The sequence below is a fragment of the Euprymna scolopes genome, chromosome 26 (genome assembly GCF_053919585.1).
Source record: "Euprymna scolopes isolate OS-2025 chromosome 26, ASM5391958v1, whole genome shotgun sequence".
In the NCBI taxonomy this organism is placed as follows: domain Eukaryota; kingdom Metazoa; phylum Mollusca; class Cephalopoda; order Sepiida; family Sepiolidae; genus Euprymna; species Euprymna scolopes.
This window is the reverse complement of record NC_136507.1, coordinates 97,878,870-97,894,923: the sequence shown is the minus strand read 5'-3', so window position 1 is coordinate 97,894,923 and position 16,054 is coordinate 97,878,870. Positions and strand designations below refer to the sequence as shown.

The 16,054-nt window shown below is 31.0% G+C and overlaps 1 protein-coding gene across 13 annotated transcripts in view; it reads right to left on the bottom strand.

Annotated features, from left to right (window-relative positions):
• The window catches only part of LOC145248297 (kalirin-like), an 858,283-nt gene that overhangs the window by 273,250 nt on the left and 568,979 nt on the right, over positions 1-16,054 (bottom strand). For all 13 annotated transcript variants that reach the window (XM_080110176.1, XM_080110182.1, XM_080110183.1 and 10 more), the window contains one exon: positions 14,202-14,343. In XM_080110176.1, coding sequence (XP_079966302.1) covers positions 14,202-14,343 — 142 coding nt within the window. The remainder of the gene's footprint in view (positions 1-14,201; positions 14,344-16,054) is intronic.

The following is a 16,054-nucleotide window of genomic DNA, read 5'->3' as shown; positions in this document are numbered from 1 at the left end:
TCCAAATCTATTAATTAGTTAAATAAGGAAAAACATAATACAGAAAGAGCGGTTATAAACGCTTTCATGAGTAGGCATTTCAAAGTCTAATGCTTCATCAGTAAGGAGAAGAAAGGTTACAGATAAAGAGAAATGCAACGTCTAGCTTAGGATACATTAGATTGGAAATGGAGAATAAAAATAAAACAGAGGGATGATAGATGAACTATAAAACATAAGGATGAAAAAACAAAATGTAGGGAGATGGAGTGGCCGTAAGAGGTTGTTTTGCGGCTAGAGGGGAGCAGTAGTAATGATTAAAATGGAGGGAGTTCTAAAAGGGGAATGCATGGGGTAGGAGGACATGAATATAGAAAATGGAGGATGTATGTATGTATAAGTCAAATCTGTTCTGGAAAAAACATGAATCAGACATGCTTGGGTAAAGTGTTTAACCCGATTACACTCACATCCATTTTTTTCTTTTCTACATTTTTCTGTTCACCTTATTTTCATACGCTATCAAATAAGATAACCCTAAACTTCTAATCATTCTGGATATGACAGAAGGTATTTAGTCTGACAGCATTCTCCGGTGAGGGTGCCTCAGGCAATTAGCAATAGACTAACCCCTTATGTACGGCACGATCACGTTGACACACCGGTTCCCGTCAGATCACCAAAGTTAAGCAACGTCGAGTCTGGCTAGTATCACATGGGTGACCATTTGGGAATTCTAGGCACTCAATGTGCTTTCCGCTTATCTCGATATTGTTTCCAGTCATTCTGAACCTCCACTTGCCTATGGTATTCAACAATGTCAACTCAGGAGAGGTGTGATTGGAGATTGTGCAACTCTTGCCATAAAAACTTCATGCGCAGGCACCCTTACCGTGGGTATCCATAGTCTGTCAAGACTGAAGAAAGCCTTTAACTCCTTCTCAAAGAAAGAAAGCAAAGCCTGGGAGGGTGGCCCTCGTAGAACTGCACAGAACTTAACTCCCACCATAAAATCAACAGGGGCCCTGATCATTACAGGAATGGTCTAATCTCTTGATTTTGAGGGCCCAGGATAAAAATCCCTAGCTGGACACGGCAGAAACTGTATTCAATGGTGTAGTCCAAATTTAGAATCTTTTTGGAGTGTGGATTATTCTAAGATCCACTCGGACATGGATTGATAGTACCTGTCAGGGTTGCATCAATGTTTTAAATAAAATTTTATCACTTATAGACGATTTTCTTTTACAAAATACACATCGACAAAACAAATTAACCATAAAAAAAACATGCCTTTAAAGCATGATTAAATAAATGAAAATATTAAAAACCTTAAGCATTAAATATTAAAAACCTTAAGCATTACGACTACTAAGAGATTAACAGAACTAAATTCAGCATTGAATTATAAAATAAGCTGAAAAGGGTTGAGAGATATAAGTTTAGTGGTTAAAGTTAAATTTTGAAAATCAAAATATAGACATATATTCGAGTTAAGAATTCATTTTCGAGGTTCATCACACCATAGATATGCATATATAATTCAACATTCAAATTCCATCACCGACGGCAATATATACAATGGAATGGAACATTCATCCAATATTTGATACACTGTTTCTAGATCTAAAAAGACTTTGGATCACATCTACCAAAACATATTCAACTCACCAACAAATACGGCCACTCCGTATACCCTTTGGAAAATCAGTATGGAATGGAGCAACCATGCATTCTTGTTATATGGGATTATTGCCTTCTCCCCTGGACCAATATTCTGCCTATCTGGCAATAATACCCCGGAAGAGATCATACTCCTTCCGATAATGGACTGCCCAGGTTGTATGAAACTCCTTTTCCTATAATTATTTTCATATAATTATTATTCACCACCCAAAAAACTTTTTCAATATTTGTGCTGAAAAGCAAAATACGTGTCTATTCACAGCTGAAAATTTCGCTAACCGCATTTCATTTCCTCTGATGATATGAGCCATTATTGAAAATCCATGGATTAAGGAATTTGGGTTTGTATTACTGTACACATAGGTTCGAAAAAGTTGTCAAAAAACAAATATATAACAAATAAATGTTATCAAAGGCAAGATAAGTTACTTTTCTACCAAACTGGATATATTTTTCATGTTTTTATTCAATGTAACATGTTTATTCAGCTCGAAAAACATACGGTGTTTACCGATGTATTGGAAAATTAAAGATGGCGCCTCACTCCCTCTTTAACACGGTAAGTTTGGGAAATAGTGTTATAAATAAAAAACTAGACAAAATACTATTAAAAACCCGCTGAATATATGTCAAGCTATGTCACGGTAACATATATTGAGCGAGTTTTTAATAGTATTTTGTCTAGTTTTTTATTTATAACACCTTTTCCCAAACTTACCGTGTTAAAGAGGGAGTCAGACGCCATCTTGAATTTTCCAATACATCGGTAAACACTGTATGGTTTTCGAGCTGAATAAACATGTTACATTGAATAAAAATACGAAAAATATATCCAGTTTGGTAGAAAAGTAACTTATCTTGCCTTTGATAACATTTATTTGTTATATATTTGTTTTTTGACAACTTTTTCGAATCTATATGTACAGTAATACAAACCCAGAAATTAAACATAACCCCCTTCTATATATTCCTTTTGTCAAACAATAAATTCTTAACTCGAATATATGTGTTATATTTTGATTTTCAGAATTTAACTTGAACCATTAAACTTATATATTGCTCTATTCTTAAATATTGAGCTTCTCCTTTTTTTTTGACTAGGATCACCCTGAAAGTATTACCTCAAGTAACATCTATCAGGATATTTCACCTGCTTTTTAATCTGTGCCTGATCTCGCTTATATACATATAAAAAAATTTTTTTAAATCAATTCAGCCTTCAAAAATAACATACATGTTTTTTTTTAATTTCACAAATAACAGCATAGTCTTCATACCATGCTTCATTACTCATGCAAATGATTTCCTTTCATGCAGCACATACAAAATAATGATGATGATGCAAATAATTAAAAAAAGTTCTAAAGGACACAATTTTCCACGAGACTGAAGACATGTCATCCACACTCAAAAATATAACTTCCATCTCCCAACCTTAATACATAATTAACATTTACTAGCCATCAAAAAAAAAAAAGAAAAAAGCTTGAATGATAACATTTTTTCTTTATTTGGCACTAAGTTAAAACTACAACCAGACATTAATAAGTGTACATTTAATCTGATATATTTTTTATACAAGAAAACACTCCCCTCCCCCACTTTTTTTTTTGTTTTACTTAAAACAAAAAATAAATAAATAGATAATAAAAAAAAAGAGTAAATCTTAGATGGGTAGCTTCTAACAAGAAGTTGCTTATTCTCAGGGTGGGTTTGGTTTGGTTGTTTTTGTTTTACAGCATATCAACCCTTTTGGGGTTATTTAATGCTGAATCCAAAGATTTTGAAAAAAACTTTTTTAATAGAATATATTTGTTGTTTTCAAGTCGGTTTTTATTCAACCCATAGTTGGGACCCTAACAGGTACTACCACTCTGGGTCAGAGTGGACCTGGGAGCAATGGCAATTAAAGGGTGGCTCCACACTCCCCAAAGCCCGCAAGCTGGGGCTTCACCACTGGATATATCCAGGACTTGCTTATTCTACATTTATATCTAATGAAAGCTAAGATTATTAACACACATGATATACCAATAGTGCTCTATTATCATAAGAGGGTTAAACAGAGAAAACATACTCAAATCCATCTGTAGAGTCAAATTACCGGATCTTAAAATAAGAAACGTTTTAGAAAAGATAAAACTTGACAAAAGAGTGTAGGATGAGCAAAATATGTCCCAAAGGAATGGCGTAAAGGTACAGAAAAAGAGATAAACTAGTGAAAGATGGGTGGTCTTTAAGGGAGTTAATAAATGAGAGATCACATTCAGAAGGATGCAGAGGAAACATTTGATCATGACGAAGTTTTATAGTTTAAATATAGGTGATACATAGTATGGTGAGGATTCTTAGTTTTAGGCCTATAACAGGAATTGTCTCCCTTGAATTAAAAAAATATGCAAACAAATAAAAAGTAAAACTTAAATGACTTCACTGAATGCCAGGTAGATAAAGCTTATTTTTTTTTTATACATATATGTTCACACACACACACACTATATATATATATATATATATATATATATATATATATACACTAGCATTTCAGCCCGGCGTTGGCCAGGTGTTTGGAGGTGTATGTTGAGCAAAAAAAAAAAAAAAAAAAGCGGTCAATTTTTTTTTAAAACTTTGACCCCCTACTATGATCCCTTAAAATTTATTGTTTTGGGCTCAAATCAAGTTATTAAGTTAGATCCATGTTCAAGGAACCTTTATTTAAAATTTCAAGTGTTTAGACCCAAAATTGTCGGAGGAGTTTGGTAGAGTTCTCAAAGGTCAAATCGTTGAACTTTGATCCCTTAACAGCCAAATTTCTGGCCGACAACCAATCACATAGATTTCCCAAATCTCAGCACCTTGTATATCAAATTTCGAGTCTTTAGACTGAAAATTGACAGAGTTATTGCAAAGGGAAATGTATACAAACACACACATACAGATACACACAGACACATTCACTTTTATAGATATATAGATTAATGATGAGATGATTCAAATATTTTTCCTGATTCTGATACAATTACCGATTCTGATTCTTTTCAATTTCTAAATATATAAATTTTGAAGGGAAAGTTACGATAGAAACCATGAAATATGTACATATCATTTAGAATTATACTAATAAAAAAGATCTATAGATTTTAGTTTTACTCATAGTTTAAAATCATAAATAATAAACAAATAAAAACAATGAACAGAATTGTTTTTGTCATTGGAAAACACAAATTTTTCTGATTCTGATATCCCAAAAGGTTAAGATCTTTTTTTTTTCAATTCCTGATTCTGACTAATATATGTGTGTGTGTTATCAAAGTGTAAATCTTTAACACAGCAAAACAATATTAAATGAAAGATGAGGAATATAAGTTATATAAAACTTTATTATATCATCAAAGCAATAAGGAAAAGTTATGGGGAAAATTAAGAAAAACCTTTACACCATAGAATTTAGAAGCTAAATGCTTTTTATCAGAAGAGAAGGACCAGAATTGGAATTGGAAGCCTCTGTTCAGTCTTGAAAGAGACAATGGATATGCCCTGTAAAGGTAGCTGGTCATGAAATTGTGAGGCAAGGGTTGTGCAATCCCCAAAGACACTTCTCCTGAATTGGTATTGCTCTCCACTTACCTTGGTATTGCTTCCAGGACAACTGGAAGCAATGCCAGGGTAAGCGGAGAGCACATATAGCACTTGGAATTCCCAAATGGTCACCGATTTTAGTACTGACCTGGCCTTTTAGTCGCCTAACTTTGATGATCTAACAGGAACTGGTGTGTCAACATAATTATGCCATATAGGGCCAGAATTATATATATACATACATACATATATATGATGATTGCAACGTCTTGTCAGACGAGTGCCACTCCCTCAGTCACTGAAAGTCCATGAGCCGAAAATAACTTTTTTTTTTAGTCCTGCCAGCGAATTCACACGCTCAAGCAGACATGACATTGAGGACGGTCCTTGGCATACATACATATATATATATATACATATACACACATACATACCCATAAACATACACACATGCACAGATCCATACAAACATATACATACACACATGCACACACATATACGATCATATACAAATACATACACACATATACATACATATTCACATACATATACATGTATGCACATATACATACACATAAAGTTACCTACATATACGTACACATACATATATATGCACCTATACGCACACATATATATGCATATATACATATACACAAATATATATACGTATATACATACAAACACACAAACATGTATACACAATAAATAAATAAAAATATATACACACATACATATATACATACATATAAAAATAGGTATACATACACATACATACATACATACATACATACACATATGCATATATAGAATGATGGCAGATCAATTATTACATGCTTCCAGCATTTCAGGGCTACACACGTGACACTTTTTCCATCGCCACGGACAATTTTTATAGACAAATGCCTGAGGAAGTATCTATACAAAGATGATGTTACAGAGTTTTAGCTTTGTACGACAGCTAAGTCTCTCTCTCGGTTCAAAATGTCGAGATCCAGCAACAAGCATGAGCAAGATAGCCAGTAACAAATCAAACTGCAGACCAGCTTAATGCGGGTACTGGTCTCCCGCTTTATGTATTTTTTTTTTTTTTTTTTTTTTAAATCAGAGATTTGCTCCACCCAGAGGGGTTGCCTTAACCGTGGCCTTCGTTATAAAGAAGTCTTTTAAGACGGTCTTGCCTTAACAGGGTTTTTGGGAGTCCTCTCCACCCCACACACATATCGAATATTTCGATATATATATATATATATATATATATATATATATACATATATATATATATAGAGAGAGAGAGATTACTTTTCGTATTATTTGGATTCTTCAGCTTATTGTTCTCATGTCGAGTGTTATTTTACATAACATTTCAGTTGACATTCTTCAGGTGTATCTTGTCTGAAGAAAGTTGGAGGTTACATCGTCCAGCGTATCCAATTAATACAAATAACCACTCCTCATCTAAAAAAAATTCAGAAACGTAAACGTGACCTTGTCTGTGTTTGAGCTGCGAACTTGAAACTTGATATACACGGGATTCAGACCGTGGAACAAATTTGGTTATTGGCCAGCTGCTAAGGGATCAAAATTGAAAAGTTGAAACTTGGTAGGTGTCAGTTGACTAAATTTGAATTCTCCACGCATGTACAAATATACATTTAAATGTTTAAGTAAGTTAATTTTTTAAGTTTCGATATCAGTGTGTCCTTAGGTCATATGGTAATGAATACTGCTAAAGAACTATATGTTTTGGCTTCAATTTTAGCTAATGGCACCCAAGTCCATTATTTTGTTAAAACTTGAAATCACTATTATATATTGAGTACAACATTATACATTGGGTACAACAGTATATATTGGGTACAATATTACATATTGAGTACAACATTATATATTGGGTACAATATTACATATTGAGTACAATATTATATATTGAGTACAATATTATATATTGGGTACAACATTATATATTGGGTACAATATTATATATTGAGTACAATATTATATATTGGGTACAATATTATATATTGGGTACAATATTATATATTAGGTACAATATTATATATTGGGTACAATATTATATATTGGGTACAATATTATATATTGAGTACAATATTATATATTGGGTACAACATTATATATTGAGTACAACATTATATATTGAGTACAATATTATATATTGGGTACAACATTATATATTGGGTACAACATTATATATTGGGTACAATATTATATATTGAGTACAATATTATATATTGGGTACAATATTATATATTGGGTACAATATTATATATTAGGTACAATATTATATATTGGGTACAATATTATATATTGAGTACAATATTATATATTGGGTACAACATTATATATTGGGTACAACATTATATATTGGGTACAATATTATATATTGAGTACAATATTATATATTGGGTACAATATTATATATTGGGTACAATATTATATATTAGGTACAATATTATATATTGGGTACAATATTATATATTGGGTACAATATTATATATTGGGTACAATATCAATAGAGAATTAGCTCTAAATAAATAGAAAATTTGCATGAATCAAAATATATTTAAGCGCATTTTCCGACTAGCCAGTGCTGAGTGGCATGTGGATATATGACATAAATTTTCTTTTTTCCTTGTTACTTGTAAGTTTTAAACTGTAATTGTACGTTAAAATTAAATGGAAATTATACTTCCAATGAAGATATATATAAAAGAGGCGGGGGGGGGGGGTAAATGCAGTAAATATTTCTATTTTTTTTTAATTTTAATGATATTATTCGTTTTCAATCTTAATTTTATTTATAATAATTGTTTTGTTTTTTTTTAAATGTTAATCATCTTCATTTGAGAAAAAAATCCGAACCAAAATGAAAATGATTCATGCCAACGTGAAAAAGAAAATTGGTCGATACAAATGACTAAAGCATTAGCCACTCCGCTTTTTAGGACGTCCTCATACTTTTGTCACAGTTGACATTCGACACGGTTGCTCTATTCTCATTCATGCAAATCAGATCATAGTCACATCGAGGTTTAACCTTCAGGGTTCTTGTCATCAATGCGTGTGAAAATGGATAGATTTAGTGTTAGGTTAGTAATACTGTTTAGCTAGAAGACTCAGTTCAGGATGAATAAACATGTCCTCTTTCTTAACCAGGTTAAAAGGTAAGAGTAATAACTAATGAATTTAACGAGATTATTAAGAGTGCTCAAAAAAAAAAAAAAGAGTAAAATATATTTTAATTAATATAAACAAATTTACATGGTCACAATACTAGACATGCTAATTTTTTGGACAAATGGTCAGTTAAAACAAGAAGTCCTCATCAAGCGACTTAATAAATGGTTGCTTTCCATAGAAGAAATCAGTTCTCAACTGAAGAAAATAGAAACAGTTCAATTTACTTAATATAAAAATTGTAAGTCGAAAAAAAAAAAAAAAAAAAAAAAAAAAACTATATATACACTAGCTGACTGTGCCAGGTCACGATTATTTTGCTACATGAAATACTTGAGAAATTGATTTTTAATAATAAAAGTGAAAATAATCACTAATGCAAATTTAAACATGCCTTATGGTCTTTTCAATCCCTATCTCTCGATTGAGTCAAATAAATAGAAAATAAAATGCTAGTGATTCGGCAGAAATCAATCTTTGTTGTAATTAGGCAAATGCATATTCTTTTCATTATTTTGACTCGAGTGCGTATCCGTTGATATCTGGTATGATTTTATATAGAGTGATGGGGTTCTCAGTTGATTAACTGTGTTGGATATATACTCGAGAGTCAAAATAATGAAAAGAATATTCTGTTGTCACAGCTCTAGTTATAATTAAAAAAAAAACAAAAAAAAAAAAAAACCCTGTTCTGAATTCAAAGTAGAAGCTGATTTATAAAAAAAAAAAAAAAAAAAAACAATGGTCTCGCATCCCTCTAAAAAGGTTTTAAGAAAAATATTCTAATTTATGGAATGTTGTTTCATATGTGTCTTTAATATATATTTTCATTTTCGAATCTAAATACACTCTAAAATAGTTCAAAGAAACTGAAATTTGGTGAATATTTATTAATTAAAATTTCGCAAAAATTGAACCTACCTGAAATTTCATGATCATTTTCCACCTTAGCCCACAGTTGGACCACTTACGCTAGCAGGTGCTTTTAAAAATTCTTAATGATCAGTTAATTAGCTTAATATTAAATCCTGTACATATAAATATATAAACATACCTAACTTTATAAAGTTTATACATACATACGCACATACATACACAAAATTATATATATATATATATTTAATTATATAAATATGTATTTAATCCACTAAATATATTTGTGTATTTACCAGTGATACACATGAATGTATTTGTACAACAATTACATAAAACATATATAAGGCTCTATTGGATATTGAACACTGTTAGATAAATACTGTAAATTTTACTGGATTGAATGCACGATCTCTCTGAACAAAAATGCACCTCAAACACACACACACACGCACACACACTTATACACATATGCATATATGTGCACACAGACAATTAGAATTACAAACATTTATCTTATGAATATATAAAATAAAACTTATATTACCTGGCAGGGTCAATACATAAATAAATTATATTGATATACCACATGAAATATCTGATGTGATACACAAATCGTAGCTAATACCAACATACAGGTTGAAATTTTATGGGGAAATAACCTCAACTTGGTGACGGATGGTACGCAATTTTATTTTTCTACTTGCAATCAATGATTTCTTTTTTTTTTTTTCTCAAAGTACATCGATATCATTGTCAAATGAATAGAAAATGTGAATATACAAAACCGTGACTTATATATAAGAAAAAAAACAAAAAAAAAACAACTTTGCTGTCAGTGTTAACAAGTGAAGAAATTAATCACATGTTAAAAGTGAAGGGGATTTACTTCACATTGAGTGGCATCGGTTGGTTCCTCAGCTTAGTAAATAACAGGTATACCTTGTTGTACATGATATGCCCCCTCCCCTCTCTCAACACACACACACACAACTATTTCTAAGTTTGACATTATATATGCCTAAAGAATTAATCAATAAAGTCAATAATTTCAATAAATAAAACACATAAAACTGCACTAAACGTTTAGTATATCAGCAATATAAAGAGAAAAGACACAAATTATTCCTCCTCCTCTCTCTTTCTCACATTGTGCAGGTAAGGGTTGCAGCTACAGTACAAAGGTATATAAAAAAAAATCACAAAATCCTTACTATGTTTATATAGAAGAGTTCTCAATAAGTAAAAACAGCTGTCTAATAACTATAAAACTTTATTTAAATAAACATTGTTTGGCTACATATTTGCAAAACATGTTTCAGTCACAGCAAATGAAAAGGTAAAGAAAAGATCTTAGGCTTGAAAAGGTTTAGTTTCTTATAGCTGTGACGGAAACGTTTTATAAATGTGGTCAAATAATGTTTGTATAAATAAAAACCTTTATCTCTCTCTTGTTATACTCACTGTAAGAGTGCCTGCACATGGAATTTTTGTGGTAAGAGTTGTGCAATCCCAACCACAACTCTTCTGAGTTAGCATTGTTACATACCAGTGGCAAATGGAGGTTCACACCGACTGGAAACAATGTCGAAATCAGTGAAGAGCACATACAGAGCCTAGAATTACTAAATGGTCATCTATCTAGTATTAGTCAGGTTTAATGTTGCTTAACTTTGGTGATCTGACGAGAACCGACATGTCAACATAATGCCATATATATATATATATATATATATATATATATATATATATATATATATATAGGTTAATCATTTACTTGACATGTACACAGTTTGTATATACCAATCGTAATGGATTAAAAAAAATCCATCTCATAAATTTTTATACTGAAAAGGTTTTTTATAAAAATTTTGTAAATTTTGAAAAAAAAGCCTGAGTTTAATCAATGCCTTTTCACTGGGTTTCAGAGCATATATAATGTAGTATAATAATTCTCCAAATTACAAATAACAAGTTTTCTCGGTTATTTTTTACTTTTCCTAAAGTATCCCTTACTTTGTTTTGCAGCTAACAAGTTTGCAAAATTATGTTATTGCTGCATATTTAGTCACATACTCATCAGATGTTTACCTTAAAAACTTATAAAAACACTGTTTTAGACAACTTACATGGTTCACGTAACTGAAACACTATGCCGTGCCTTCTCGATTACTCAATTAAGTAATTGAGAAGGAAAAGCAGAGCATATCAGTTGCATGAATCATGCAAGTTGTCCAAAATGGTGTTTCTGTAAGTTTTTTTAAGGTAAAGTTTTGGAAATAATTCTAACTAGAAAGATATCATGGAAACCAATTTCAACAATAAAAAAAATCTGATTTAAAAGATATGAATGAATGACTTAAATTCGTTCAAGTATACTTTGAATCCCCCCCCCCAAGAAAAACGTGTAAAAAAAATTTTTTCCTCCAAAACTGACATTAAATTACAGTATAATATAACTCTAATTCTGTCATAAAGTGTGTCTGATTGATATATAATACAGTCTAAAATCATGTTTCAGTGACAATTGCTTGCAGCAGTAAAAAAAAAAAAACGTTTTTAAATGTTAGACTGACCAAATTGGGAAAATTATACTTTAAAAGTAAGAACGATATAGGTTAAATCTTTCAAATAAAAATTTAAAAAAACTGTCAGGTAACAGTTCTGACATATATATTTCAGAGAGAGAGAGAGAGAGAGAGGTGGGAGGAAAAGAGAGGGGGAGGGAAGAAGAAATAAAATAACAACAGGTGTTTAGAAGTTTATATTGAAAGTATTGCCATATTACCTACCCAATAATCGTATGTGGTACGCAAGAAAGGGCCTGGCTTCTGTTTTGATTTTGTCAGGGAATAACTTTTCCTTTTACAAAAACAACAACTCAAAAGAGTCGACCATCCATTAATCCTTGTTTTGCTTTTAGTTTGCATCGCAAAAAATAATATGCATCGAAATGATAAGCAAATGATCACAGTACAATTTTTGATACGATGTTTAAAAGAAAATAATAATATTAATGCCGACTAATAAATGCGTGTGTTGGTAATAAAAGGTGGTTATCCCTAAAATCAACACCTGTCTACATTTTGATTTTTATCACAAATTAGAATGATTCGCAATTCTCCTTGTTTGTTTTTAATGATGTTTATGAACAAACGGTAACATCAACGAATCCATTATCCATACACGTACAAACAATGACGTGTTTGACGTTAAAATACAAACAAGCAGAAAAACAATTCTTTTATGTTTCTGGATATTTTTTAGATAAGCATTGATTATTCATATCATTTGCATTGTTCGGACTACTGTTCTCATTTTGAGTGTTATTTTCACAATGTTTTGATCAATATAACCTCTGACCTCCTTCAGGGATATCTTGTGGATCTCTGGAATTTGCACAGAATTTCAAACGGAACATTTTATTTAATAAATGGGATAGTATGTTCTTATTTGTCAGCCATGACTGGGTTGAAGTTCTAAGTAATTCCCAATTGTATTTTAAATGTTGGTCGCAAAAATCTGTGGATTGTGGATAAAGTACTCGGTAAAATTCAGTTGTAAAGTTACAAACTTCTGGAGGTTGAAGGTTCAATCCTCAATGTGAGTAACACCTGAAATACAACTGTGAATGAGAGCATGCTACCCGCCTTGATTAAATACAGAGTTCCACTCCAAATTCTGTGCAGATTTCCCAAGTTCAACGGAGACATCCCTCCAGAGTTCAACAAGATACATCCCTCCAGAGATCAACAAGATACATCCCTCCAGAGATCAACAAGATACATCCCTCCAGAGATCAACAAGATACATCCCTCCAGAGATCAACAAGATACATCCCTCCAGAGTTCAACAAGATACATCCCTCCAGAGTTCAACAAGATACATCTGAAAATGGTTAGAGGTTACATTGATTGTCACATTGTGCAAATAACATTCTAGATGAGAACAAATAATACAAACAATTGTTTTATCCCATAGCCAAGACAGTTGGAGGTAGAAAGACCTAGAGTGGTTGATAGGATTGGAAAAACAGGTAGGAAAAAAAAAGATAAAACAAGCTATGAAAAGTGGATTTAGCAGTGACATAGTGAGACAAGGGGCATACACCAGACAAGTTTGATGTTGCGCCTGGCACATATTCTATTTAACTAATAGATTAAATCCTAACCAGTACTACCACTTGATCATAAATGACTTCAGAGTAATAGTAGCTAATAGATGATTACACACTTCCCAAAGTGCCCTAAACGGTAAGCAAATAAATGTATACAAAAACAAGAAAATGTTCCTATATATTTTCTGAAAGAAAAAAGAAATTGTTGCAATGTTTAGTGCAAGAACATGATACAACAATAATAAATAAAAATGGGCTAGATATAATCAAATATCAATTTGTGAACTGCATTACGATTTAAGTTTAACTTGAAAAATCCTATCGACTTAATTTTATGTTAGATACATTATTATCTCAATAAGAAAACAGTACAAATTATTTATTATAATTTTCTTATTCTTAAAATTTTTCATTTTCAAGGTTAATAATTTTAAATCATAAATTCCTGCAGATTTCATTGAATTTAAGATGCAAAAAAAACTGTATATAGGCATTTTCTTTGAGCTACAAAACTTGATATTCAGGAATTGCAACAATTTTTGCAATTGCATTTTTTAAAGATCACATGATCTATCTTTATTTCAAAGACTAAACCTATTTCAATTTCATGAAAAGTAGGTTTGCCTTCTTGACAACCAGTCTATGATAAAAGCCTATTAATGATTGGTTTACATTTTTTTTCACCTTTGCACCTGTATATTGGCAATAAGATACCGATGAATGTTCTCAAATGAAGAAAAAGAAATTATATACAAAAAGAAGAATATTTTACCTTTGCTGCCGAAAGAGGAGTGACAGTCTTCTTTGTTATGCGTTCAGGTTTCAGTTCAAATGGTGGCACAGTGTGTTTCTCAAGACCTCCTTTTTCGATCTTGCTGTGGCTCAGTTTCCGAACAGGATCAATTAACCATTTTCTATTCAACCAAGGGACAAGGTAGAAAAAGAAGAAAAAAGTAGATATTAACGAATATTTTAAATATTTTAGGATTCAAATATGAAAACACCATAGTTACAATTAATAAAAACATTTTTAATTTCAATCAAACATTTTTAATAAAATCTTTAACATTTATTCAATGCATTTTATCTTTTATAAGGGATAAAAAAGCTTGAATTCAACATAAGTTGAATCAATAATCAAAATTAAAAAAAAAACACAAAAAAAAACAAATGAATAATAAAGTCTTTAGATAATTAATAAAATAAAAAATAAATATAAAAATAAATAATATAATAAAAATAAAAAAGTAAATTGCTAAAATAATTAGTAAAATTTAAAAATAAAATATTTAATTGTTAAATAATAAAAAGACAGTCTTTAAATAATTAATAACATTTTTAGGAGAGAAAATAAAGATTATATGAATAAACATGTATAAGTATAGTCAGTCCGTTTCTTGTTTTTGTCATTAATAGCTTACCAAGTTTAATTTTGTTTTAACTATATCTAAAAAAATTAAGCATAAAATAATTTCTGCTCCACAAAAATGCACACAAAAAACAGTAGCAAATATTATATTGAGATAAAAACCATTTTGTGGTGAAAATAAAAAAAATGTTTCATTTAATTAATATATGTTTTAGATCAACGGCAAAACATGGATAAGTCCTATTTTAATCACCTAAATTATTCACAGTGAAATGGGTTATTTTACTTTTTATTTCAAAATTAATATGCTAATGCATAATTTTAATTAAATTATTTTACATCCACCTTGGGCAACGCCAGGACACGAATCCTGCTAGTATAAATTAAAAGCGGAGTTTTTGATATTTCCAAGATGAAATACTGTGATTCACATGTTTCAAACGATTTCATCATCTTGTCATTTACATACTGTTTTGGGTTTGTCACACAAAAGTATCTTGTGAATTTATTCAACAGAAGAATCCTTAGTTCTACTCTGTTGTGAGACTTATGCATGCCGTATATTATCATGCAGAAATGAAAACATCAAAAGTAAACATCTGTTTCCCCTACAGTTGCCTCTTTAAATATTCTGCCATGTTCTCTCTGATAAAGGATCCACTTGTCAATACATGCCACAAGAACTGACATTAAAAATCATTAATTTGCAATGTTATCCTCCATACATTTCTGCCTGGGTGGCACAAGCATATTTATAGAAAATTGAAGATCTGGACAACAATGAGGGGGACTTGGCTGATTCCATAGTTAGTTGGACAGTGGAATCTCGATTGGTTAGACATGGCTGCCATGCATGGTTACTAAAACAACAATAAAACTGTTTTGGCTGTTGTAATCGCCAGCTTGTTTTATAATAATTATAATAACCTCCTGGGAATTAATTCAGTGGATTAAGGCGTTTAGACCAAAATTTCTAGAAGACTACAGATTACAAAAAAAGATACAGAAGAAAATGAGAAAGTCCAGTAGCACAGATGACAAAAACAGTATGAAACATAATTAAATGCTTCTGATAATGCATACTCATATCTTTTTGATTAAATTAAATCATATGATTGCATTAGCAGGGATATCTGGCATTGCCCAGGTTAAAAGTTTAACATAACTTCAGTCCCTCTTTTTGTCCACCCTTCTTCCATTTACCCCATCCCCACCTGGTATTAGAAAAATAACCCTTAAAAATCAGAGTTATTTCC